Source organism: Kogia breviceps, chromosome 4 (assembly GCF_026419965.1).
Source record: "Kogia breviceps isolate mKogBre1 chromosome 4, mKogBre1 haplotype 1, whole genome shotgun sequence".
In the NCBI taxonomy this organism is placed as follows: Eukaryota; Metazoa; Chordata; class Mammalia; order Artiodactyla; family Physeteridae; genus Kogia; species Kogia breviceps.
The window spans coordinates 59,100,490-59,126,551 of record NC_081313.1 but is presented as its reverse complement, the minus strand read 5'-3'; the positions used below and the strand labels follow the sequence as shown (position 1 = coordinate 59,126,551).

Below are 26,062 nucleotides of genomic sequence, written 5' to 3'. Positions count from 1 at the left end.
ACCTTTATATAACTTTTAAGCACAGTTTCACATACATGCCAGGAGTTCTAAATATTTTATAGAACCTCTTCAACAGTAATAATATGGTAGAGGTGATGATGATAACAAACATTTTTGAGGATTACAGTGTGCCAGATATAGTGATAAACACTATACACTTTATCTCATTTTACTCTCACAATCTTATGAGGTTAACATTATTGTTCTCTTTTTACAGATTAGGAAATTGAGACATAGAGAGGTTAAGTAATTTGTCCAAGGTTAAGCTGCTAATTAGTGAAGGAGCCAGCATTCAGACCCAGGTCTGTATGACCTGAGAACCAGAGCTTTTGTCCAGCAAGCACTTCTGCCAATCCTATAAGTATTTTTCATGGGAAATATATTTTGTTGACTTAACTCATGGGTTTCTTCAATCACAAGGTTCTCATATTTTTTATATTTTCTTTATATCTCTAGTGTTTGTTTTGGACCATAAACTCCTTAAAGGCTCAGGGTTACAACTTCTATGTAGGAATTAGCAAAGCATTGGACACATAAATTTTCCAGTTGAAATAATTTCCAGTATTGTAAAACAGACTTTATGAGGGAAATGTGTAATTTTTGGAGGTTTTTTTTTCACTCTTTTATCTTCATGGTTGGTGTTAGAATGATTACTGACAAATACACTAGGGTTCTGTGTTTTTTGTCTAGCTCTGTTGTTTTGTCCTCCTTGGTATTCATTCCAGCATAACTTGCTCAGTACAAGAAAAGTTTTAAAAAGATGATTCTATGATTTAAATTTTCTCGATATATTAGAAATTGTATAGTTCACTGTGACATTAGACAAGTAGCCCCTGTGGAAGAAAGGTATTTCTGAGGTCATTGTTAAATTCAAAGATTCTATTTTAATTTAAAATACAGAAAAGGGCATATGTATATCAGACCAGTAATTTTATTTAGAATAGTGTGCTGGCTTTATTATGTGGAATCCATTCATATTCTGCATTTCTCCTTAGGATTTGAGACAACACTAAATAAATCTTTAAAGACAGGGTTTGCTTGTTTTTTTTTAATCTCTTAGCCATCTGCCATGTTGTCTTTGAGGTTGAACGAGATTTTGTTTGTGAAGATTATTTGAAAACAAAAAGCTGTATGAATGTGAAGTTAAGATGGTTATTTTTTATTTGGATAAGTTAATATATTTATAGTAAAGATGTATCTATGTATTATCTAAGGGCTTCTGTGAGCATTTTCTGCATAATTAGTTAATAAAGGAAATATGATAAACCATCTGTTGATGCTATTTAAAAGAATTATCAGATTACTCCTGGAATCTTCTACAGTTGCAATGTGTGTGATTTTGAGTAAACACAGTTTCTTCTTACCATGAAAGAAATAGACTCCCCTACTTCACCACCCCATCCCTCAAAAAAAAAAAAAAAACTAGCAGGAAGGCTCTCCTTGCACTAGCAGATACAAGAATCATGTTGAAAAAGTTAAGTTTTTTGGTCCTGACAGAGTTTGTGGTAATCATGACATTCCCTTATTTCCATAAGGGAGCAACCTTAGTAGATCCTAAAATTTTGGTGGTCATGGACCACCCATATTCCCCATATTTTGGAAATTATCTGATATAAAAGGAGTCATAGGAAAATACACAGTTTAGGGAGGAAGAATCCAGGTAATTTTTACAGATGTTGATTTTCTTTGGTGAGAATCTACAGGCAGTTGTTTTGCAATTTAATGTGTATGCATTTGTTCCTTTGTGAAGGCCCACTAATTCATATGTGAAGCTCTATTTTATTACTTTCAGAAGAAAGGTTTATTCTCAGCCTGAGAAGTTAAGGGATTTCTGTCCAGGAAATTATGTGGAAAAAGATTGTCACAGTTGAGCAACCTAAACAATGCCCAAGACTCACTTTACAGATCTTTTTAAAATTGTATTGCTATTCGCTATAATGAGTTTTCTTTTTCCTATGGTGTGTCAGGGTCAGCTTGATCTTGGTGCTTTTTCTTTACTTTTAGGAGCAATTTCTGCTTATTTGACACCTTTATTGTTTTTGTCTTAATTTTGACATAAACTTATTAGAAGAGTATTTTTAAACAGCTAGGTGGCAGAATATACCAGTTTCTTCTTAGCACTTTAAAAATATCAAAGTCATATAATGTGTCATCCTATCTCTGTTTGCCCTTTTTTTTTTTTTTTTTTTTTGACTGCACAATGTGTGGCATGCAGGATCTTAGTTCCTGACCAGGAATCAAACCTGCATCCTCTGCAGTGGAAGCTTGGAGTGTTAACCATTGGACCACCAGGGAGGTCCCCCGTTTGCCATTTTTAACCAACTATAATATTGGAAAAATTTCTTAACAGATTCTAGACGTTCTTTCTATACTTGTCTGCTTTATAAATGATTATCATGTAAACTTAGCTTTGCAATTTTGAATCTGATTAATTGGCAAAGGCTTGAAACTACTATTTTTTAGTGTACACGTTATATAAGTAATTTCATGGGGTCAGTGGATTAGAACCAGTTTTTCTTTTACATTACTTTCATCATTACCACAGTGATGAAGGGAAGAAGATGGAATCAAATTTTACTTCTCCTTTACATTCAAGAATTTTAATTTTTGAGGGAAATGCAAATCCAGTAACTAGCTGCCAGAGTAGTCAGGGCTTTGCCATTTTCTCAAATAGGTTATAGAAAAACCCAAGTAGGTGGTATCACAACTGAACTTTATTAACCAGCAAAAAACCTTCATTATGTCTCTGGATGTTTCTCTCAAGATAAGAAATTTGGTTAGTTTCTAACAGTGGGAGTTAATTGCTAAATTGCTTGCAGTAATCCATATATGGTTAGTAAATTTTTTTTAACACCTAAATGGTAGTGTCATACTACCATGATTTTAAAGGTTGGTGAAATCAAGAAAGAAAACATGGTACTACCTCTTATATTCTTAGTGTTCTGGGAATAAAAATAATTCTACTGTCAAGGGCTTTTAAAATAACTTTTTTAGTTTCTGTTGCCTACAGTTTTGTTGCATGCAAAAGCTGAATTCACCTGAGCCAACATTTGCATTTGTTACTTCCATACGTCGCCTAAATACTTAATGAAGTATATCATCTTAAAAAGAGGGAATAAGGGCTTCCCTGGTGGCGCAGTGGTTGAGAATCTGCCTGCCGATGCAGGGGACACAGGTTCGTGCCCCGGTCCGGGAAGATCCCACATGCCGCGGAGTGGCTGGGCCCATGAGCCATGGCCGCTGAGCCTGCGCGTCCAGAGCCTGTGCTCCGCAACGGGAGAGGCCACAACAGTGAGAGGCCCGCGTACCACCAAAAAAAAAAAAAAAAAAAAAAAAAAAAGGAATAAATGTCACCAATTTGTAGTTTTCAGCCGGGTTCTTTTATCTGAGGAAGGTGTTTATCTTTCACCAAGATAGTAAAGGAAGAATCAGGATTTTACATGGAACAGTGAATAAAGATATTTAGGTAGCTAATCATATTAATACTGTGTGGTTAGTTGAGAAATAATTTGACAACATTTTATGTCAGAAAGGTAGGGAGAGTCTTACAAGTCAATAAGAAAAGTTTACACAGCACAATTAAAAAAAAAAAAAAGGCCAAAAGACTTGATCTGGCACTTGATATAAAAAGGATATCCAAATGGGTAATGAACATATGAAAAGGTAGTCAGTGCCATTAGTCATCAGGGAAGTGCAAATTTAAAGCAGTGATACCACCATATGCCTGTCTGAGCGGCTTAAAAAATAAAAAGATGTAACACCAAGTGTTGGTGAGGCTGTGGTACAACAGGTGTAAACTGGTGAAACAATTTTGTAGAATCTACTAAAGCTGAGCATAGTTGTCTGTCTAGATCAGGTGAATATTGAAAGTTTGAAAACATCTCAAACATCTCACAAGTTTTGATGTCATAGGTCCATCCATTTTTAGTTAAGCTTTTTAGGGTACAGGGGGTACAGGCCAACCCATGTTACCTGAAAAATGGGAATATTGCCAGGAACCAAGAAAATTTATAATGCCTTACCTGCAAAGAAAGCTGGAACTGTATACTTGTTTCTGAGTGCTTTTATTGTTAACAAAACTCAGTTACTCAATCACCTGCCCCCACCTACAGTTAATGTAGCTTAGTTTCATTCTGTTATTTCTTCTCTCTTTCATGGCTCCCATTTATCTGTGTTTTGCTCTCCCGTCCTACTTAGTTTGTTTTTCCTTGCTTTGTCATGACCTTTTCCTACTTTCGGTTTCTTTTCGGCTTCAATTCCTGCCTCTATCTGCCCTGATCTCTTGGCATTTCCTAAAGTAAATGTCTTGAGAAAACCTGATTGCCTTTTTACTCCAGATTACTATTGGCCACCCTAGGTCCAATTATAATGAATTGTATATTTACTTGTACTTAAAGGATAGAGTGGGATTGGCAGTTATACAAATAAAATGTTCTGAAAAGGTATTCTATAATTTTGTATAGAGTTTACCAAACTTGCAAGTTTTTGTAATGCTTACCGCATATTTGCTACTAACAATTTAGGTAAATATTACTAGATGTTCAGCTGATTTCTCTTTTATTTGTCTGTAATTTGTTTGCAGAATGTTTCTTTAGATAAGAATTTTTTTTAAAAAGACAGTTAATCTAGAATTGAATAACTGTTTCATATTGTTACTATAGAAAATATTAAAGAAAATGAGGCTGTGTGCTATAGAAGTCCTTTTTTTTTTTTTAAACGGTGTTTCATTATTGTATTTGAATTTTTATTTAATCGGGAGGGAAGATTTCTGACAGTCACCAGGACAGATGGGATTCTGCTTCTTCTATATCTGATGTGGAAAAGTAATGGTGGGTGGCATGGCTTACGCATATTGACAGCAGTGGAAACAATTTTCTTTTCTTTTTTTTTTTTTTTTTTTTCAATTTTCTAATTTTTTTTTTTTTTTTTTTTTTTTGCGGTACGCGGGCCTCGCACTGTCGTGGCCTCTCCTGTTGCGGAGCACAGGCTCCAGACGCGCCGGCTCAGCGGCCATGGCCCACAGGCCCAGCCGCTTTGCGGCATGTGGGATCTTCCCGGACCGGGGCACGAACCCGCATCCCCTGCCTCGGCAGGCGGACTCCCAACCACTGCGCCACCAGGGAAGCCCCAATTTTCTAATTTTACTTGCTGAGTATATTGGACATTAGCTGGGAAAAGCTGTTTCTTAAAAAAAAATCAAGGAACACAAAACTGCTCTTTTTCACCAAACACATCTTTTTAGCTAATAGCTTAAAAATGTTTTTGCTTCTGTTTTCTTTATTGCCTGGTAAATATTCTGGGCTTGTTTGGTATTGAGGTATGAAAGACAGCATTGGGTTAAGAATCGTAAGAATAGGTAGCAAAGTGAATGAATGTTCTACAGGTTAAAATGTTATACTGAAAAAAATTCTGTCATTTTTTCGTCATACAGGATCATTGGCAAGAATGCTTATATCACTGTTCATTCCCTAGCCTAGTTGTCTTCAGTAGCACCCCTTTGAACTATACAGGGATAGATGAGTAATTAGGCACTGTTATCATTTAATACTCCTGGAAGTCTTTCACTGCAGGTATTATTCCCATTTTGCATAAAAATGAAATTGAATGGATTATGAGAACATTGATCAGTGAGTGGTAACATTATTCCAAGAACAGCAACCTCAATTTTTTTGTAATACACCCCCCCTCTAGTTAATTTCAGCCTTTTCTCATGGATGCGTAGTTGAATACTAAAAAATAAATCATCAGTCTGCCTCCTTAAAAGAAGAATCTTCCCCATACAGTTAGATCTAAAAATTCTTAGCAAGTCTTTTAAAACCATTCCTGCAAGTAGTTTTATTGGTTAGATTTCATTGGCTTTTGCACTGGTTTTTAAAAGTAATTTTTGTTAATTATAAGGAAAAAAATACGAAACTACCATGTCTTATAACTAAGACAATTATTCTTCATTTTGGTGTATTTCCTTCTTATTCTCTGTACATTTTGCCTCTAAAATATTATGGAAATAACAAGTTTATATCCTGTTTTTTAAAAAATCTAACATCATTTTGTCCATCTAACACAGCTTTATTAATATTTCATTGTATTATCATTTTGGTACTTATTTGCTTATTATAAGACCTTTAGATTGTTTCAATTTTTTTTTTGCAGTTAGTATTTAATGCCTTCCTACATAAAGTATTTTCCTGTAGTTTAACTGTGTCCTCATAATAGATTCTCAGAAGTAGAATTGCTAGGCTTAAGGATACAAGCATTTTTGATATATGTTGACAGATTATTTTCTAGAAAGATTGTGCTGATCTACATTCCATCTGCAGAATGTGCAGATCTTCCTTTCACTGCATCTTTACTGGCATTATTAATTTTTTAGCCCTTTCTAGGTGAGATAGATTAAACATGTATTCTGTGACTTTATTTTTATTGTTTTTATTTTTGTAGAGGTGATATATGATTACTGTAAAAAAATTCAAACAATATAGACAATACTGAAAACTATAAAAAAGAAAGTGAAAATTTAGGCCACATAGAAATGACCACTGTTCATCCTTGGTAAAGATTCCTTCCAAATATTTCTTTACATGTATGCCTTACAGTTTTACATAAAAGATACCATACTGCTTTGTAGCTTTTCCTTCACTCAACAATAAGTTATGGGTATCTTTTCATGTTTGATATAGATCTCATTCCTCCCTTACCCCCTAAGAAAGGAATTCGTTCTTTTGTAGAAAATTTAAGTTTGGGACCAAAGCCCCAGAATAATTAAGAATGTTCATTTACTGACCATTGTTTTATGTGCATATATTTCTTTTAGGATCCTTGCAGGAAAGAATTAATGGTTCAGGTCCCCTGGCCAAATACCATCTTAACGTTTCAGCAATCCTGCGAGTACTACTTACACATATTACACCTGTTTTTTCTCTTATTGGGACATTTAAGGGAGCCTCAAAAAGTAGTATTAATTCTTTTGCCACTGTCATCTCTTTGCAATTAGATAAAAAGAATGGAATTATGACCTTTTTATTTTGTGCCTATGAAACTTCCTTCTAAAAGAAAATATATTTACATTGGTCCTTTTCTCTAGGGCAAATCATAAATTAAGAAAGTTAATGAGCAGTGTTGGTATTTTGTTACATCTGCTGCTAGCTTCTTTTTACATTTATTTTCCTCTATATAAGTGTTTCTGGAGTAGAGATATAAAGGAATATCCTGCCTTTGTGGGAAGGTGAAGAAGGAATGGTAGCTAACACATATTAAGCACTTATGATGTAATATAAATATTATAAAGTATTATTAAAGATTTCTTCACTATAAAGCACATTTCTTATATCCTAGTCTATTTCTTCAAGTTCTACTATTTCAAGACAGATATTTCCTTACAACAAACAGATGCTAGAACAAAAGACTTCATTACAACAGTACTGATACAATACGTTTTAAATAATGGATAATAAGTGAATATGGGGCTGATAGTAGTTTAGTTTAATTGTACTTCTACCTCTAACAGGGACCTGTAAGCAGTGTATGGACTATGGACTTGATCCAAGGAGAAATATGGAGCCAAATAGGATTTAACACAGAAAGTGAAGAATCAGATGTCTGTCTTTAAAGGACCACTCTGGCTACACTAGAAAGGATTTCAAGAGGAACAAGACTAAAAGTAGTTAGAAATCTGGAGGATTTATCCAAATGAGACACTAGGTGACCATAACTAGAAAATGGCAGTGGGAAAATAGAGAAAGGGACAGATTTGAGAGAAGTAGAAGCAAAGTCTCTGGATGTTGAGGCAACATAGTAATGATTAACATCATGGGCCCTTGAATCTGGAATTAAATCCTGGCTCTCTTACTTATCATTTGCATGACTTATCATTATGTAAAATCACCTATAAATGGGTATAATATTAGTGCCCATTTTACTTAGACTGTTGAAAGGATTAAGTGAGATAATGCACTTAAAGCACTAGCACCATGCCTGGCACAAAGTAAGTATCCTAAGTATTAGCTTTTACTAATGGTATTGGTGTTATAATTTATCCAAGGTGGCTCTCTGAAATTTATATATAAAATATCCATGTAAAATTGCTCAACTCTTTCATTAGCCCTCCTCTCAAAGCAAAACAAGAAAGATCTCCCTTATCCTTTAGTATTCGCCTTCTAAAGCTAAGGTGGAAAAATTGCTTAACAGTCTTCCTTTATACAACCTCATTTGACTTATCTAGTTATTTCTTACCTCCATTTTAATGTTATTAAGAAACGACAATTGGACTTTTAGATTCCCTCAAAGGGGGAAGGATTTTTAAAAAAAAGATAAGACCGAGTTTCAGAGTGTCAAGTTAGTTTATTTAGAATCATCTTATGTATCACGGATTGGGTTCTTAAAAAGCTTTTGGTGCAGAGGCTGTACTCGTTGCTTCCTGATAAGTCTACTTTAATTTCTCCTATAGGTAAAACAATATGTCATGGAGTCCAAAACCCTAAATTAAAATTGTAAGAAAGAGGAAACTCTGAAATCAAGGGGAGTGGAGGCAGCTATTGTTAACTCTCTACTTCTACAGTATCATCTTGTATTTGGGCGTTTTTTTTTAGTACTTTGGATTTCCATAGGCAGTGTCTTATTTTCTTTTACCCCCCTAGCATTCTTTTTTTTTTTTTGCGTTACGCGGGCCACTCACTGTTGTGGCCTCTCCCATTGCGGAGCACAGGCTCCGGACGCACAGGCTCAGCGGCCATGGCTCACGGGCCCAGCTACTCCGCAGCATGTGGGATCTTCCCGGACCGGGGCACGAACCCATGTCTCCTGCATCGGCAGGCGGACTCTCAACCACTGCGCCACCAGGGAAGCCCCCCCCCCAGCATTCTTTTAACACTAAACTACGGTGTGCAATAAGGCCTTGGTTAACCCTTCCAGCTTCATATCACTACAACACTGCTTATTTACATATTTCTGTAAAGGAAAGCTTATCTTATGCTTATTAGAAGAAAATGCAAAATGAATAACCAGCTAAGGTCCGCAACTAAGGTCCATAAATGACCTTCAAATGAGGTATTTTATTTGATATTGGTTTTTAAATTATAATACAAGAATGACTAGGAAACATTCCAGTATGATTTGAGAAAAGTATCTTGAGGGTAAGCAAATGTCCTACTCAGTGAAGTTAACTGTATTGCTGCTGGGTTCTAAGCAGTTAGAAATGGATAAAATCTTTTTTAATACCATTTTCTTAAATATATTTTAAAATTTCTTTGATTCATGAGGTACTGCAATTTCTGGAAATCATTGTAGGTTGAACCTTTCCTCATCTGATACATTATTAGGGTTGCTTTTCTGAATAAATAGTGTGTGATTTTTTAAATAAATAAATATTTATTTGTTTTTGGCTGCATTGGGTCTTCATTGCTGCGTGCAGGCTCTTCTCTAGTTGCAGCGAGCAGGGGCCGCTCTTTGTTGCAGTGCGCGGGCTTCTCGTTGCTGTGGCTTCTCTTGTTGCAGAGCACAGGCTCTAGGCACACGGGCTTTAGTAGTTATGGCACACGGGCTCAGTTGTGGCTTGCAGGCTCAGTAGTTGTGGCGCATGGGCTTAGTTGCTCTGCGGCATGTGGGATCTTCCTGGACTAGGGCTCGAACCTGTGTCCCCTGCATTGGCAGGCAGATTCTTAACCACTGTGCCACCAGGGAAGTCCAATTGTGCTATGTTTTAATCTTCCCAGCTGGTTCAACAAACGACTTTCTTATATTTGGCCTCCACTGGATGTATACATTTTTAGCCTAAGTTTTGGTATTTAGGTTTAGTATAGAGAATTTTAATTCTAGACTAGCCATATCATTTTAAAGATAAGAAAATTAAGTCCAGGGGACTTCCCTGGTGGTCCAGTGGTTAAGACTCTCTGTTCCCAGTGCAGAGTGCCTGGGTTCGATCCCTGGTCAGGGAACTAAGATCCCATATACCTCAACTAAGCCTGCACACCGCAACTAGAGAAGCCCGCGTGCCTTAACAAAGACCCAGAACAGCCAAAATAAATTGATTTTAAAAAATAAGAAAAGAAAATTAAGTCCAGGAAAGTAATGACTGACTTGTCTAGTTGTATAGTGGTGACAGTGACAGTCGAGCAGCTCTTCTCTCTGTTATCATTGTGTTATTTATACTTCATAGGCTACCACTTCTCTAGGGGGATCCATACATATTTGAAAGGCGAAATAGATGAGATTTTAATATTTATAAGCGTGAAATTGTCATGCCAAATTTTATTATAGCAAATAATATACGTTTACCTACAATCATAAATAAAATTGTTGCCATTGTAACTTATTATGATACTGTAAACCATAATTCTATTGATTAAATTGTTCTCCTGTCTATAGTGTCTTACTTCTCATGTGGTTTGCTTTAAAATATTAATATTGAAAGTAGATGTGTGGGTGCTGTCAACATAGCAAACGCATTTAGTTTTATTATGGGTTTCAGAATTTCAATTTCTGGAAAATGCTCCATTGTTCTAATGTTAACAGTTTAATCTTCTACTTTCTCTCTTCCCATAATTAAAATGGGAAGAAACAATATGGAGACTATGCCACAAAATAGGTAATTTTTGACACCATGAGGAAGTGAATTTCTTTCTCAGTTACTTTGCTGTGCTTCTTGCTGGAGAGTGTTATTAGGAAAATGAATAAGCTTTTCAAAAGGCAGGTGCTATGAAAAAAAAAATAAGCCAACCTATTTCCTTTATTTTATACCACTGTTTTTTGGAGTTTAGATAGGTTGATAAACAGACTGTGCAAAATGAAAATATATGTTTATCTCCTACATGAATAAGCCAAACTATAAAATTTATCTGTGACTTTAAGGGAGTTTTCTTTTCAAATCAGTTCTTAGGCATTTCTGGTCCTTTATTGAATTCATAACTTTGAACTATATGACTTAATTTATCGTGATTTTAGGTGTTCTCAGAAAATCAAGATACAGAGAGTACAGGTACATATGTGCAAGGGATTTAGTCTGAAGGTTACTGTTGTACTTTGACCAATAGTAACCTTTGTATCAGTTTTCCAAGTATACTGCTTGGAAAGTGCTACTGACCCCCTCTAGTGGCCAAAAGATTACACTCCCCACCCCCCAAATAAGGAGGAATGTTATATTAAAGGTGTGGTCTCATTACTGTAATATTTAAAATAACCCAGCCTTGTTCTATATGGGACATGTTCAATAAGTGTTTCATTGAACCAAAATGTCCTTGTATGTTCATGTAAAACATGTTGAGGAATACTGCCTACAAGCACACAAATTTGGGAAAGAAGGGTTTTTTTGCGAAGCAATTTGTGTGAGGGATCTTAAAGCGTATATGTTGAAAGGAGGAAATATTCCTATAGTAACTGTATTTGAATTCCACATTATTAATTTTAGATGGAAATTGGTGTTTTCAAAAATCCTGTATTGGTGATTAGAGCTTGTAAGTAAGCTCTACTTTTTTCTTATGGAAGAATGGGGTTAAGAAAAAGCCAGCATGCCTTTAAAGTATTATCCTTAAAATCATACCAATGAGATTTTGAAGACATGTCAGGATTTTTAGGAACATTTAACAGTGTATATCAGTTGTGACCATAAAGTAATTTCTTCCCATTTACATCCTTGGAAATTTCCCTCACCCCCATCTTCGAAAAGCAGACCTTGTTAAATTCAGGATGAGTATTGTGGACATCTTGGAAAGCCAAATAGATGTCAACAACATTGCTACTTTTCAGAATAGTTTTATAACTTATCTTTTTTTTTTTTGACCGGGGCACGAACCCGCATCCCCTGCATCGGCAGGCGGACTCTCAACCACTATGCCACCAGGGAAGCCCCATATAACTTAACTTTTAGAATCATTTTAGCCCCTGCGATGAAGTGTTTTTAAAATATTGATATCTTTGATGATAGATTAGATTTTTGAGAGAAATCCAGTACTAAATCAGAGCCATGTCATGTGACTAAGAAAGGCAGTCAAGCTTAATTATACAGTTTATAGATACTCCTTTAAAGTAGTGAGACAGTTTTAAAAGTTTTATTCTGTGACTCCCCAAAATGATTTTAGATAGCTCCATTTTGTGGCTGTATCATAAAATTACTCTAAATATTGTGGTAGTACCATCAGAAATCTTTTATGCAATGTTAGCATCATTGGCACAATTATAGACATTTCAAGAATGACCAGTTTTTAAACAGTGAGGATTCATTTGTATGTACATGTGTTAAACACTTAAATTATTTATTTTAAAAGTTATCTCAGTGCAGATACTGACTTAGAGTGACAAATGAATCCCCATATTTAAATTGAATAAAATGGAATTGGTCTTCATGAGTATACTTTATTTTCTTTTTCCTTGGAATGATGCATATAATTCATAATGCAATTTATTTAAATGAAACTTTATTAAAGGTATAAATACAATTACTCTAAACTCTTAGCCTCAATATTCATTTACTATCCATTACTTAAAATGTACAGCAACATTATTGCTATAGTAGAGTTTTTTGTTCTATCATGTCTTTGTTATAAGGAGATATTACTGTTTTGAAATAGTGGAACCTGAAAAAACAGGCAAGGATGTAAGAAGTATGTTTCATAGTCAAAAAACATTCAGTAAAGCTTTGTAGTGTTTATATTTTGTTTCAGGATTTTAAAGTTTTGACTTACTCTGTTTAGGACTCATTGATATAAAGTAAGTAAATGGAGAGGGTAGGTTCATTTGGATTTGGATTTGAAATTGTTTGGTTTGTAAATATTTTTCAAATAAATATCCAAAATTTGTTTTTAAATAAAATTTTGATTGTAAATTATGGGTTAGTTTTGTATGTAAATGGACGGTTCAGATTAATTTCTGTTGAGAAATGAATGACACATAGGTGTCTGAGATAAATGATTTCTGAAGTACGTACCTTATATTTTTGGTCCATCACAGATAGATTTTTCTTATTTTTAATTCTAATCTTCTGTATTTAAATCTAACGAAAAACTTTACCAAACCAGTACAACAATTAAAAAATAGAAACACTGTACTTAGAAAGTTAGCATTATTGTCAAACGAGACAGAGAAACTAGAGCCATTTTAGTTAAGGAACCTAGCTCAGTACCTTTGTTCCAGGATATTATTTGATAAGAAGTCTTATTTTTTTTATGAATTGCGTGATTTCTGTAATTAGAATTTTCTTTTTGTGGGATTCTGTGATACTGAAACAAACTTACCTTTTTTTCCTTAGCTAATTTATTGAGGTACAATTTATTGTACCTTTGATTCCATCTAGTCATGAGTTTATATGTAATTTGTTAGTAAATTCAGAGTTAAGAACATATTGCAGTACCTTTTATAGGTAGCGTGTTTTATGAACAGGCATTATTAAAGTATGACAATTTTACTTTGAATCTTTAGCGACCAGTATGTGCTGGAAGCTTGAATTTTAAGAAGCTGCACTAGTTTTAGTGCCAAAAATGATTAGATACTATTTTACCTCTTAAGTTTAGTGTCTAGGATTAAAATTATGCACAGTACTTGTAAAGGAATAACAGTAGGAAGAAATCACAGATCCCAAAATACTTGAGCAGGTTTTAGGTACTTGCAAGTTGTTTTTTTTCAAATGTTTAATTCTTTTGTCCATGTTTTTAGTACTGCATTTTCCTAAGCAGGATGGGATACAAAATTGATACTTTAAAGAGTGCCAACTCCATCAAAATTAGATCACAGTTCTGAGTCTAACTAAACCCCAAAATAGTTGTTATCTTCTATGATGTGATTACAGAATAGACTGGCAAAATTGGGGATTTTCTTTGTGCCATGAACTGTCAAGGTGACTACAAAAATGGAAGAAATACAGTCTTCTTACAGAAGGTACAAGTCCACTAGTAGTTACAAAATGTAAACTATTAAAATTGAGTGGCAAATGCCATAATCATGATATGTTAAGAATGGTTGAGAGACAGACTATCTGGAATAATAGGAAAGGCTTCATTGAGACAGTGATATTTGAGCTGTGTCACGATAAATAATTCATCTATAAAGAAGTTTTCCTTTTTTTTCTTTTTTTTTTTGGTCCTTGTTCTACCAAAATTTTTTATTGTGGTAAAATATGCATGACGATCTGTCATTTCAGCTTTTTTTTTTTTTTTTTTTTTGTGGTACGTGGGCCTCTCACTGCTGTGGCCTCTCCCGTTGGGGAGCACAGGCTCCGGACGCACAGGCTCCGTGGCCATGGCTCACGGGCCCAGCCGCTCCGTGGCATGTGGGATTTTCCCGGACCGGGTCACGAACCCGTGTCCCCTGCATCGGCAGGCGGACTCTCAACCAGGGAAGCCCTCAGCTATTTTTAATTGTACAATTCTGTGACATTAAGTATATTCACATTGTTGTTCAACCATCACCACCATCACCATCCATCTCCAGAACTTTTTCATCTTCTCCAACTCCAGCTCTGTACCTAGTAAATTCTAACTCCTCATTCTCCCCTTTTCCTTGCCCCCTGTTAACCACTGTTCCACTTTCTGTCTCTATGAGTTTACCTACTCTAGGTAGTTTTCCTATTTTTAAATTCTTTTAGCCAACTAGCCTAGCATGTAGTTGGTATTCAGTAAATTTCTAAATTAAGTGGCAATTAGGAATTGAAAGCATTGCCTATGCCAGTGGATTGCCTATATTTCTTGAGTGAACTCAAACTGCTAATTATTGTTACAGTAACCTTACTTAACAAAAAATTCTTTTGCAATAACCTTATTAATTTATAGGGAAACTTTTGTTTTCTCAAGTGTTTTTCCAGTTTTATTGAGATATAATTGATATATAACATTGTATTCGTTTAAGGTTTACAACATAATTATTGGATATATTGTGAAAGGATTACCACAGTAAGTTTAGTTAACATCCATCACCTCACATAGTTAAAAAGTTTTTTTCTTGTGATGATTAAGTATTTTTTATTTAATTTTTTTCATGTAGTTTACTTTCCTTTTTAGACTGAGTCTGGATATGGATCTGAATCCAGCTTGCGTCGACATGGCTCAATGGTGTCACTGGTGTCTGGAGCAAGTGGCTATTCTGCAACATCCACCTCTTCATTCAAGGTTTGTGGTTATGAATGCTTTAGTACTGAATGTTGTGAACAGAACTTATTTGATAGAATAAGTTTTTTGAAAGAATTTTCCTACAATGTAATTTATTTGAAGTAGTTACAGAATAATTTTTTAAGAGGTAAAATCATGACTCATAAAAATAAAATGAACACATGTCAGAGATTTTGTTTCATTCATTAATGAAATAAGATGTTAAAGAAAAAATGTAGTTCAAAGAAGAACGTGAAGAATGCTGAAATGATTTTGCTAATGTATACAAAACTAATGAATAGTCACACATCAGTAACCAGTGTACCTCCACTGGACAAAGTTCATTTGCTTTTCTATGGAGAAGAATCATTTACATTACTCTCAGTTTTCTATGACTTAAAGAATTGTAAAATAGCTCAAATGCAATGAAATCAAAGACTTCTATATGATCAGACACCCTCTCCATGGATGATACTTACTATTCCTTTCAAAGGACACCAAGTAATATTTTTGCCCATTTTAAAGTCTTTCACAATTTATCATCACAGTGTTTAATTTGAAAATATTAAATGTTGTAGTAGCAAGTTGTCAGGCTTATTGCTCTCATTTCCTTCACACTTATCACTGTCAAGCCATTAATTACTCAGTTTCCAGTCGGCCCTGGAAATAATACATTGAACTTGACAACTCTCCCTACTCCATGCCCTCAATAGTAAGATACAGACCTTAAAAGGTGATGAAATACCATGGGACTAAATATAAACAAATTCTAGTTTTGTTAACTTGGATTACATCCCCCCGTTTTGTGTTTTGCAGAAGGGCCACAGTTTACGTGAGAAATTGGCTGAAATGGAAACCTTTAGAGATATCCTATGCAGACAAGTCGATACTCTACAGAAGTACTTTGATGCCTGTGCTGATGCTGTCTCCAAGGATGAACTTCAAAGGGATAAAGGTTAATTAGGCTATTACCACTATTTTTACCTGGAGAATGAATGGATTTAAAGCCTCTTGATCTTAAGGGTAATGTCTTTAAATGATGGAGGTAATTATAGTCACTTTTGCTGTACACCTCTAATGTAACAGATTTCAGTGTCCACATAACTTGTGTACTTTAATAACATCCTAATTAATCTGATCACCCATACCAGATATCACTGAAGATTTTTAAATGGTTTTTGAACTCTTTATTCCATTAAAAAATATAATATCATCTTGATAATATGGGGCATTTCACATGATTATGTCTAACAAATGTACCCTATGACGAGTCTTAGAGACAAGCATATGTTTATGTTAAATCCTCCAGATCTGGAATCAGTCGATCTTTTTGTCCCTTGCTCTTCCTCTTCCTCTCCCTCTTTACTGCTCTTTCTCGCCTTCCCTCTGTCACCCTCCCTTCCTCTGGCCTTTTCCTCATAGAAGAAGTCAATAATGGAATTACATACACATGTAAAAGTAATTTTAATGAGTGTTTTTTTTTAAGAGAGATGATCTTTAGTTAACTTATAATGTGAATTTTAAGTTACTTTTCATTTATTACTGCTAAATATTACTGGTGTTGTCAATATCTTTTCTTCAGTTTTTCTCTTAATTTGTTACAATGGGCAAAAATGAACTACTCATAACAGTATTACTAAATCATGCTAAGTTCATACCCAGTATAACTAAGTTGCCTAACATGGTTTTGTTTCTTGGTCTTATTAAATGTCTTTGATCTGAGTTCATATTCTTTTTGTTGACTTGCTGGCAAGATGGTGGAGTAGAAGGACGTGAGCTCACCCCTTCTTATGTATTCTTTTTGTCTTCTCTGTTCTTTGTTCCCTTTTTCTGCCTTCTTTTGGATTGAGTATTTTTTATAATTCCGTTTTCTATCTCCTTTGTTGGCTTTTTAGTTATACTCTGTTATTATAATGGCTACTTTAGGGTTTATAGTATGCACATTTAAGTTATTATAGTCTCCCTTCAAGTAATATACTCACCTCCTGTATTGTATAAGAACCTTAGAATAATGTATTTCCCTTTCTCCCTACTACTGTGGCAAGGCAGTTTCGCATTCTCTAGCCAATTCCCTGTGAATTATTCCAGGTCTGTGTTGTAGGAACAGGTGCTTTACCCTGCCCCACATAGGCCTTGGGTACTCTTCCCTAGAATCCTCCTTTCTATGACCTCTATAGTTCCTCAATTTGTATGTGCTATCAGTACTCTGCTGAATACTCAGGGGGACCTTCTGCCCATCTCCAGAGTTCTCTCTCTGTACAGTTCTCTCCTCCCAAGTACTCTGCCTTGTGAAGCCTAGTGTCCTTTGTCTCTCTGGATTCTCAGCTCCATTTCTTCACCTCAGAGAGTCTACCAGGCTCCTCCTGGGTTCCTCATTACTCTACAGCTTGGAAACTCTCCCATGGCAGTAAGTTGGAGCATTCACAGAGCTCACATCATTTGTTCCCCAGCCCTTAGGGATCATTGTCCTTTGTTGCCTAATATTCAGTATCTTGAAAACCATTATTTCATATATTTTGTCTGATTTTTTAGTTTCATGCTAGAGGATAAATTCTCTCCCTGTTATTCCATCTTTTCCTGAAGCGGAAGCCCATATTCCTCTTAAAGCACTTAATTTTACCTAAAGTATCCTTGAAGTTCTTTATATTTGATGCACTTATACGTTTTTGGTTAACATTTAATGTTTATTTCTCTAAAAATAAAGACAGTTGAACTTCTATTTCTCATTAATTTTAAAAAGTATGTATACTTTTTTTGTGTCAAATTAGACCTTACACATCAGCTTTCATTTGCTTGCAAACAGCCCTTTAAACTAAAACAGGATGTATACAGATCTGTTTATTTTAAAATGATTCATGTCAATAATATATAGCACTTTAAAGACAAAAGTGATAGTGGAAGGAGTAGAAGTTGGGATGTAATAATAACCATGTTGTGTAGAAGATTTGAAAAATATTTTTAAACATTATTCATGTTTGATTATATAGCAACAGTCATAGACTAACGTATTAGTTGTTAGGGATGCCATCGCCAAAGTATAGACTGTGTGGCTTAAACAACGGAAGTGTATTTCCTCACAGTTCTGGAGGCTAAAAATGTTAGATCAAGGTTTTGGCAAGTTTGGTTTCTTCTGAGGGCCATGAGGGAAGGATCTGTTCTAAGCCTATCTCCTTGGTTTGTAGATGATCATCTTCTCCCTGTGTCTTCACATCATCTTCCTTCTGTAAGTGTCTGTGTCCAAATTTCCTTCTCTTATAAGGACACTGGTCATATTGAAGTAGGGCCCATCCTCATGACCTCATTTTAATTCGATTACCTCTGTAAAGACCCTGTCTCCAAGTACAGTCACATTTTGGAGTACAGGAAGGTTAGGACTTCAACATATGAATTTAGTTGTGGCACAATTCAGCATATAACAATTGATTTCCCTATAAATGGCTATTTTAAGAAATGATGTTTTTAAGAGTGCATGCTGGGTAAAGGTGAAATAAGAACATGGACCATAGTTTCCTACTTTGACTATAGACTGGAATTGCTGACCTAAGGATCTCTATAGATGTACTTTCACTAAATTATTAAGACTAAATTATCTGTGACTTAAAAATTTTTTAAGAAGAATCACTGTTCTTCATTAAGTGTGTCATTGAAATGATAATAGCAAGCTCTCATTTTAGGTGTTCAATGTTTTCATTTAAAAAGTTTTATCATAATTGCTAGTAAGGAGACTTAACCACACACACACACACACACACACACACACACACACACACACACACACACACACACACACAGACACACACACAGACATACACACTTCAGTAACGTTTAATTAACCATTTAGGTCCAGATACTCTAGGATTACAGAAGTAGAAGACATTATCTCTGACCTAAACATATGTTTTAAAACATATACCATATTAAATGTAAAAGTTCTTTTCTTGCTCTTCTATTCATTATTAGTTTGATGACTTGAAATAGATTACTTAACATTTCTGCACATCTCTTTCCTCTGTAACATGGATGTTGTATCCAGCACATATGATTGTGAGATTTAAATGAGAATATGTATATTAGCCCTGTGCTTAATAGCAAGAAATCAATAATAGTTGCTATTATTAATGTGGTTGATTTGGATTATTGCAGGGATAATGAAAGCAGGAATGTATAAAATCCAGAGATGGAATTTAGCATAATAGATTTGAGGGCTGGTAAGGGATACCAGTCTGATTGGGATGGGAGATTTGTATTAGGACAGTGGTTTTAAATCTTGTCAGACATCCCTTAAAGGTGCCTCAATGATGGACAAGGAGTGCTTGGTTGGGAAGGAAAGGGAGGGGGAGGGCCACTCTTTTAGCCAGAGCAGCTCTTGTTTTCATCAGTCTTATATTTTGAGTATTTACTAGAAAAAGAAGGTTGAAAATCCTTGTTTGGTAGTACTAGGCTATTGGATGGTTAGAGGTATGAAAGTGAATCTTTAGGAACCCAAGGTAGATACTGAGGAGATAAGTGAAATGCAGACATTTCAGTATTTAAGAGCAGTTAATCATATTAGTAATGAGTCAAGGTCAGGATGTTGTCTGATGATTTAAAATCAGTAATGATTTAAAATCAGAGCAGCACTGTAGTAGTTAATTTCTTAGAATTGACCATATTTGCAAATTATTGATGAAAAGACAGATCCACAGAATCTGGGAATTTGATTAATCTTGGAACTAAGGTGTTTGCAGAGGCTTCAATATGGATACTGAAGTCTGTAGGAATGATGGATGTGGAAAAGAAAAATGTCAGTTGGATACTGATAGCAGTTAGCTGGTTATAAAATAGTAGGTGTTAGTAGATAATAGCAGCTTATGATTTGAAAAAGTTGTTATAGATGAGTGCAAAATTTTCAGGTGATGAAAAAATGAAATAGCCCAGTAATTAGAAAACTGTAGTACAGAATAAAGGTATTTTCCATAGTAATTACAACCATTTAGTCAGGGGAGGGAGTAAGGAATAGTAGTAGACTTTGCATCCATTGGAGAGAGAGTTAAAAATAGATGAAATGTTCCTCATAGAGCCAAATTACTCCTGATGTAAAGAGAGATAGGCAAGGAGTAAGACATTAGTTTAAAGTGAAGATTTATTCTGTAGAAAGGGAGTTCCTCAAAAGATAATAAACTAAAGAAGCCGTTCAGAAACGGAGAATAAGGTTGGGCTGCTGAGGTTTAGAAATTTGCACTAAGAAGTGGAATACATAGTGCAGAGGATTAAGTATGTTAGGCAGTAGAAAAAGGGATAGTATGTAGAAGAAAGAGGTATGTGGAAGAACACAGAGGATTCTGTATTTTCTGGAATTGGGTAGGTTAAAATGGATGTCCAGGCACAGACACATTGGGATGAATTAAAATTGATATCACATCTGTAAGTCATTATATTTTCCCTGCTTATCCTAGAGGCAAGATAAAGTATCTTCTGCATGTACCATTACCATCCTCTTCAGTCTTTGTAGGCCTCTGGTAGAATTATGAAATCTCCCCAAGGTCAGGAGGAAGAGATAGGAGGACTTAAAGACAGAATAAATTGTATCTCAATACCGTCCCTTACACAAATGAGAATGGGTACAGTTTTTATAAGAATGTATTTAAAGACATTCCACAGCATATTTATTGGGCATACATTGATAAGCACTGAAAATACAAAGATGAATAAGACCATGTACTCACAGAATCCAGAGTATATTTACTCCGTTGAACATAAGAATAAACTGGTTAATTTCTATGTGCTTTCATCCTGATATCCTTAAATATATTTTACTTAGTGGTAGAAGATGATGAAGATGACTTTCCTACAACACGTTCTGATGGAGACTTCTTGCATAATACCAATGGCAATAAAGAAAAGGGTAAGTAGTAAAATTTTCCCCCTCAGTTGGGTAAAATAGACTTTCTAAAGTTACATAATAACTAACTATATAACAAGAATAATTAATGGAATAGTTAAGAAAATTTTTTTAAGCTGGACAGCGAAATTTTTCTTCTAAGAAAAGACATGTAGGTAAAATATACATTCTGACATTAAATAATCTGACAGATCATCTGACAGACTTATTCTAAATTTCAGACATTGGCCTCTTATTTCAGCAGTATTTGGTAGAATCAGTTTCTAGTACTGAAAAAGTTTTTCTTAGGGAGGAAACATTGTAATGGAACTTGAATGTTTCTTTAGAGTGTATTTCTCTCTGTTAATGTACTTTTCTCTCTCCACTTGATAAACTGGTGTTGCAAAGTATATAATCAGTGTTATTAAAGGAAAATTATTGAAATCACTCATTTCACAGCACAATTGTTTATAGACTCAGGAGCAAGGTGGTTTATTACATATATCAGTTTATTTCATGTATCAGTTAATTGTTGCTCTGTTTATAAGGGCTCACTCATTAGGTGGAATTCTTAATTGTTCATTGGGAACCTGTGTTTTACAACAGCATGGATGAACCTGGAGGGCATTATGCTAAGAGAAATAAACCAAAGACAAATACTGCATGGTATCACTTATGTGTGGAATCTATGTATGGGGCAGGGGTGGGCAGGGAGGTTGCGACAGAAACCTGTGATTCACGGTCAGTGCTTTCTTTTAACATATCCTAAGAAAAAGCTGGCATGGATTCCTAAAACTTTTTTTAAGTTGCAAATAAGCCTTTGTGAAAAAAAAATAAGTTAATCTAATTATGCTTATTTTTGCTGAAATTATGAAAGAATATGAAGTAAAATCTGTGGCCGTGGCATATTTTCAAATAATTTTTTAAATAGTTTTATGCATGGAAATTTCACAAATCATATGGGAATACTGTAATATTGATACTAAGATCTAATGCTTCTCTTCCCCACCTTTTCCTTCTTTCCTCTTCCTGTTTCTTATTTTCCTAATGGTTCTCTTCTTTATAACCTACTCTGCTCTCAATCTTGCAAAATACTAGCTTCTTATTACAGAGTTTTCCTTATAATTTGGGGCTAAAATGTTGAACCGTGTTGAGTCATCCAGATTTATATGTCTTTATGGAATTAGAGGATTACTTTGAGAAGGTTCTTTCTGTTACATTTTAATTTTACAGTGAATAATCTGCTTTAATAGAAAAGATTTTGTTTGGATATGGGAAAAATTATTGAAAGAAGTTATAAAATTCTCAGGTCCAATCTTCCATCATCTCACGTACATTCAGCTGCCCCATCTGTATTCCCCAAAAGAGAATGGAAGCTTATTTTCTGTAGAAATTGAACTGCAGAGTTTTAGATTCAGGAGTACCAGATACATCAAAAGATAGGTTGTATTGGCCTATCAGTAAAGTAATTAAGTAGAAATGTACATGCTGACTATTGAAATACAACAGCCTCACAGTTCTGCTTATCGCTAAGAACTCTCGTAGCCAGGGACTAAATGAAAGTCTGTACACGGAAAGATGCAATCCCCAGCTTCTTTCTCTTACCCTGTTTCCATAGTATATTTTCTGATACAAAACTGGACATAAATTTTCCGATACCAAATTAAAAGTTAACTCTGGAGGCACTGAAAGCCCATAGAAAAGATTGAGAGCTTTTGCAGGGTCCATCATGAAAAAGCTGTCTCACTACCAGATCACCCTTTGATGAAGTCCAGTAGTGTAAGCCCTTCTAGTGCATATAGAGTTTCCAGTACCTAACTAGTTGTTAAATGTGATCTGACTAGATCTCGAGACATTTGAGGGAAGCCTCCAACATCTCTTTTTCAAAGAGACTGAAACCAAGCAATAAAAGACTGTTATTAAAGTCATTTAGAGAAATATCCTGTAAGATATCTGAATAATTTTTTAAATCACGAGTGATGTTTTAAGTATACTTGGGGAATTCACTGTTTAAAATAATTCCTTTCTTTAGAATCACAGACAAAGAATAGACTGGTGGTTGCCAAGGGCGAGGTGGGGTGGGAAAGGGATGGATTGGGAGTTTTGGATTAGCAGATGCAAACTGGTATATATAGAATGGATAAACAACAAGGTCCTACTGTATAGCACAGGGAACCATATTCAATATCCTGTGATAAACCATAATGGAAAAGAATATGAAAAAGAATGTATATATATGTATAATTGAATCACTTTGCTGTACAGCAGTAATTAACACAACATTGTAAATGAACTATATTTCAATTAAAGAAAAGAATTCCTTTCTTAATGTTGATGGAAATTAACTCTTGAAAATCATCATAGGTGGAAAGTATCTTTTTATGGTTAACCTCTAGAAATAAGTTAGTCAGAAGCATTGAATATAATCTGGTAAAGTGAACAGAGCATATAGTCTTTAAATCTGGAACTACTTGATTGTAGTCTGGGATTAGGGTATTACAGTCATCTCTCAAAAACAGGGTCTTAGTCCTAGATTGATCAACTATTGGAAGAGGGAAAAATAATACTCTGTTCTTGGGCGTGGTCATTGTAATGTTCTCACTATTAGGACCATTATTAAAGATAGGTCTAGATCAAATATTGTGATGTAACTATACTGAAGTTTTTTAAAATTTCGAACTAGTTTACCAGCCTACTAGTAAATTTGCCAAGACTAGGAATGGGGGGTATGGGGCGAAAAGTAAAACTTCCAGATATTCTAAGATGAGAAGAAAGGCAATTAAAGTAATTTGAAGATTAGAGCAGAGGAGAAATTTTTGAATTAGAAAACACCTTCCTTGGTTAAAGACTTTTAAGAGTTCCAGATCACAGTGAAAGGAATGTTTCCTCAATCTTTTGTGAACAAACTTCTCATTTACCTCTAATATAAGTTTTCTTCTGTTAAATTCTATACCATCTTTTTAAAATTTTATTTCTAGAGACAAAAGGAGAGATTTTATGATAATAAAATATGTATTGCATGTGACAACAGAGCCCCAAAATACATGAAGCAAAAACTGACCAAAGAGACAAGTCAATAGTAATAGTTTGAGACTTCAGTAACCAACTTCAGTAATGAATAGAACAAGTAGGATAAAGATCAACAAGACAATAAAATATTTGAATAGTCTAAATAAACAGACCTAGTAGACATTCACAGAACACTCCACCTAACAATAGAAAAATATATATTCTTCTCAATTGTTCATGGAATATTCTTTAGTATATACCTTATGCTTGACCACAAAACAGGCTTTAATTAGTTTAGAAGGACTGAAATCAAACAAAGTATGTCCTCCAACCACAGTGGAATAAAATTGGAAATTAATAACAGAAATTTGGAAAATTCAGAAATATGTAGAAATTAACACACTCATAAATAACCGGTGGATCAAAGACAAAAATCACAAAGGGCATTAGAAAATACTGTGAGGCGAATGAAAGCAGAAATACAAGATACCACAACTTATAGGCTGCCACAGTACTTAGAGGGAAGTTTGTAGGTGAAACACATTTATTATAAAGAAGAAAGAGAATTGAAAAACAATACAGAGAATCAATGAAACTTTAAGTTGATTCTTTGAAAAACAAAGTTGACAAACTGTTAACTAAACTGATCAAGAGAAAAGGGGAGAAGACTCAACTTATTAAAATCAGGAATGAAAGGGAGGACATTACTGCTGACCTTACAGGAACAAAAAAGATTATAGGGGGATGCTATGAACAGCTGTATGCCAACAAATTAGATAACTTAGATGAAATGGACAAAAGTCCTAGAAAGACACCAACTATTGAAACTATGTCGAGAAGACCTACAAAATCCAAATAGACCAATAATAAGTAAAGAGATACAATTAGTAAAAAAAACTTCCCACAAAGAAAAGCCCAGGCTCCAGTGACTGCACTGGTAAATTTTACCAAACATTTAAAGAAAAATTAATACCAGTTCTTCACAAATTCTTCCACAAAGTAGAATAGGGGGAGCACTTCCTAACTAATCATTCTCTGAGGCCAGTTTTGCCTTGATACCAGAATCTCTTAGTGAAACCCATAATTAACATAACTTTTTTTTGTGTGTGGTATGTGGGCCTCTCACTGTTGTGGAGCATAGGCTCCGGACGTGCAGGCTCAGCAGCCATGGCTCATGGGCCCAGCCGCTCCGCGGCACGTGGGATCTTCCCGGACTGGAGCACGAACCCACGTCCCCTGCACCGGCAGGCGGACCCCCAACCACTGCACCACCAGGGAAGCCCCTAACATCACTTTTAATGGTGGAAGACTGAATGTTTTCCCCCTAAGATCAGGAACAAGATAACCTTGTTCCTAACTAATGTTCAACCTTGCCACTTCCGTTCAACAATGTATTAGAGATTCTACCTGGACAGCTGGGCAGGAAAAATAAATAAAAAGCATCCAGATTCAAAAGGGAGAATTAAAACATTCTCTGTTTGAAGATGCCATTATCTTACATAGAGAAAATCATAAAGAATCCACTAGAAACCTATTAGGACTAATAAATTAAGACTCCAGGATATAAGATCAGTATACAAAAATCAATTGTATTGGACTGGCCAAAAGGTTCATTCAGTTTTTTCTGTAAATGGCTCTAGTAGCACTTAGTTGGCTTTAACGTCATTCAAAACAATTTTGTTAGATTGTATGTGACAGCTGGCATATCAGTGTGCATTTAAAAGATTTATCAAAATTGGTGAAATTTTGTGTAGTCATTTTAATATTAAAGATGGAAGAAAATATTTTCAGCATTTTATGCTATATGTCAAGAAAGGTAAAAATGCAACTGAAACCCAAAAAATGATTTGTGCAGTTTATGGAGAAGGTGCTGTGACTGATCGGACACATCAGAAGTGGTTTGTGAAGTTTCATGCTGGAGATTTCTTGCTGGACAATGCTCCATGATAGGGTAGACCAGTTGAAGTTGATAGCAATCAAACTGAGACATTAACTGAGAACAGTCAACATTATACCACATGGGAAATAGCCGACATACTCAAAATATCCAAATCAAGTGTTGAAAATCATTTGCACCAGCTTGGTTATGTGAATCGCTTTGATGTTTGGGTTCCACATAAGTTGAGAA

General features: G+C 35.0%; 1 protein-coding gene across 3 annotated transcripts in view; it reads left to right on the top strand.

Moving 5' to 3' along the window:
* Window positions 1-26,062, top strand: part of CERT1 (ceramide transporter 1) — a 127,329-nt gene that overhangs the window by 43,321 nt on the left and 57,946 nt on the right. For all 3 annotated transcript variants that reach the window (XM_059062761.2, XM_059062758.2, XM_059062760.2), the window contains 3 exons: window positions 14,979-15,086; window positions 15,882-16,020; window positions 20,866-20,949. In XM_059062761.2, coding sequence (XP_058918744.1) covers window positions 14,979-15,086; window positions 15,882-16,020; window positions 20,866-20,949 — 331 coding nt within the window. The remainder of the gene's footprint in view (window positions 1-14,978; window positions 15,087-15,881; window positions 16,021-20,865; window positions 20,950-26,062) is intronic.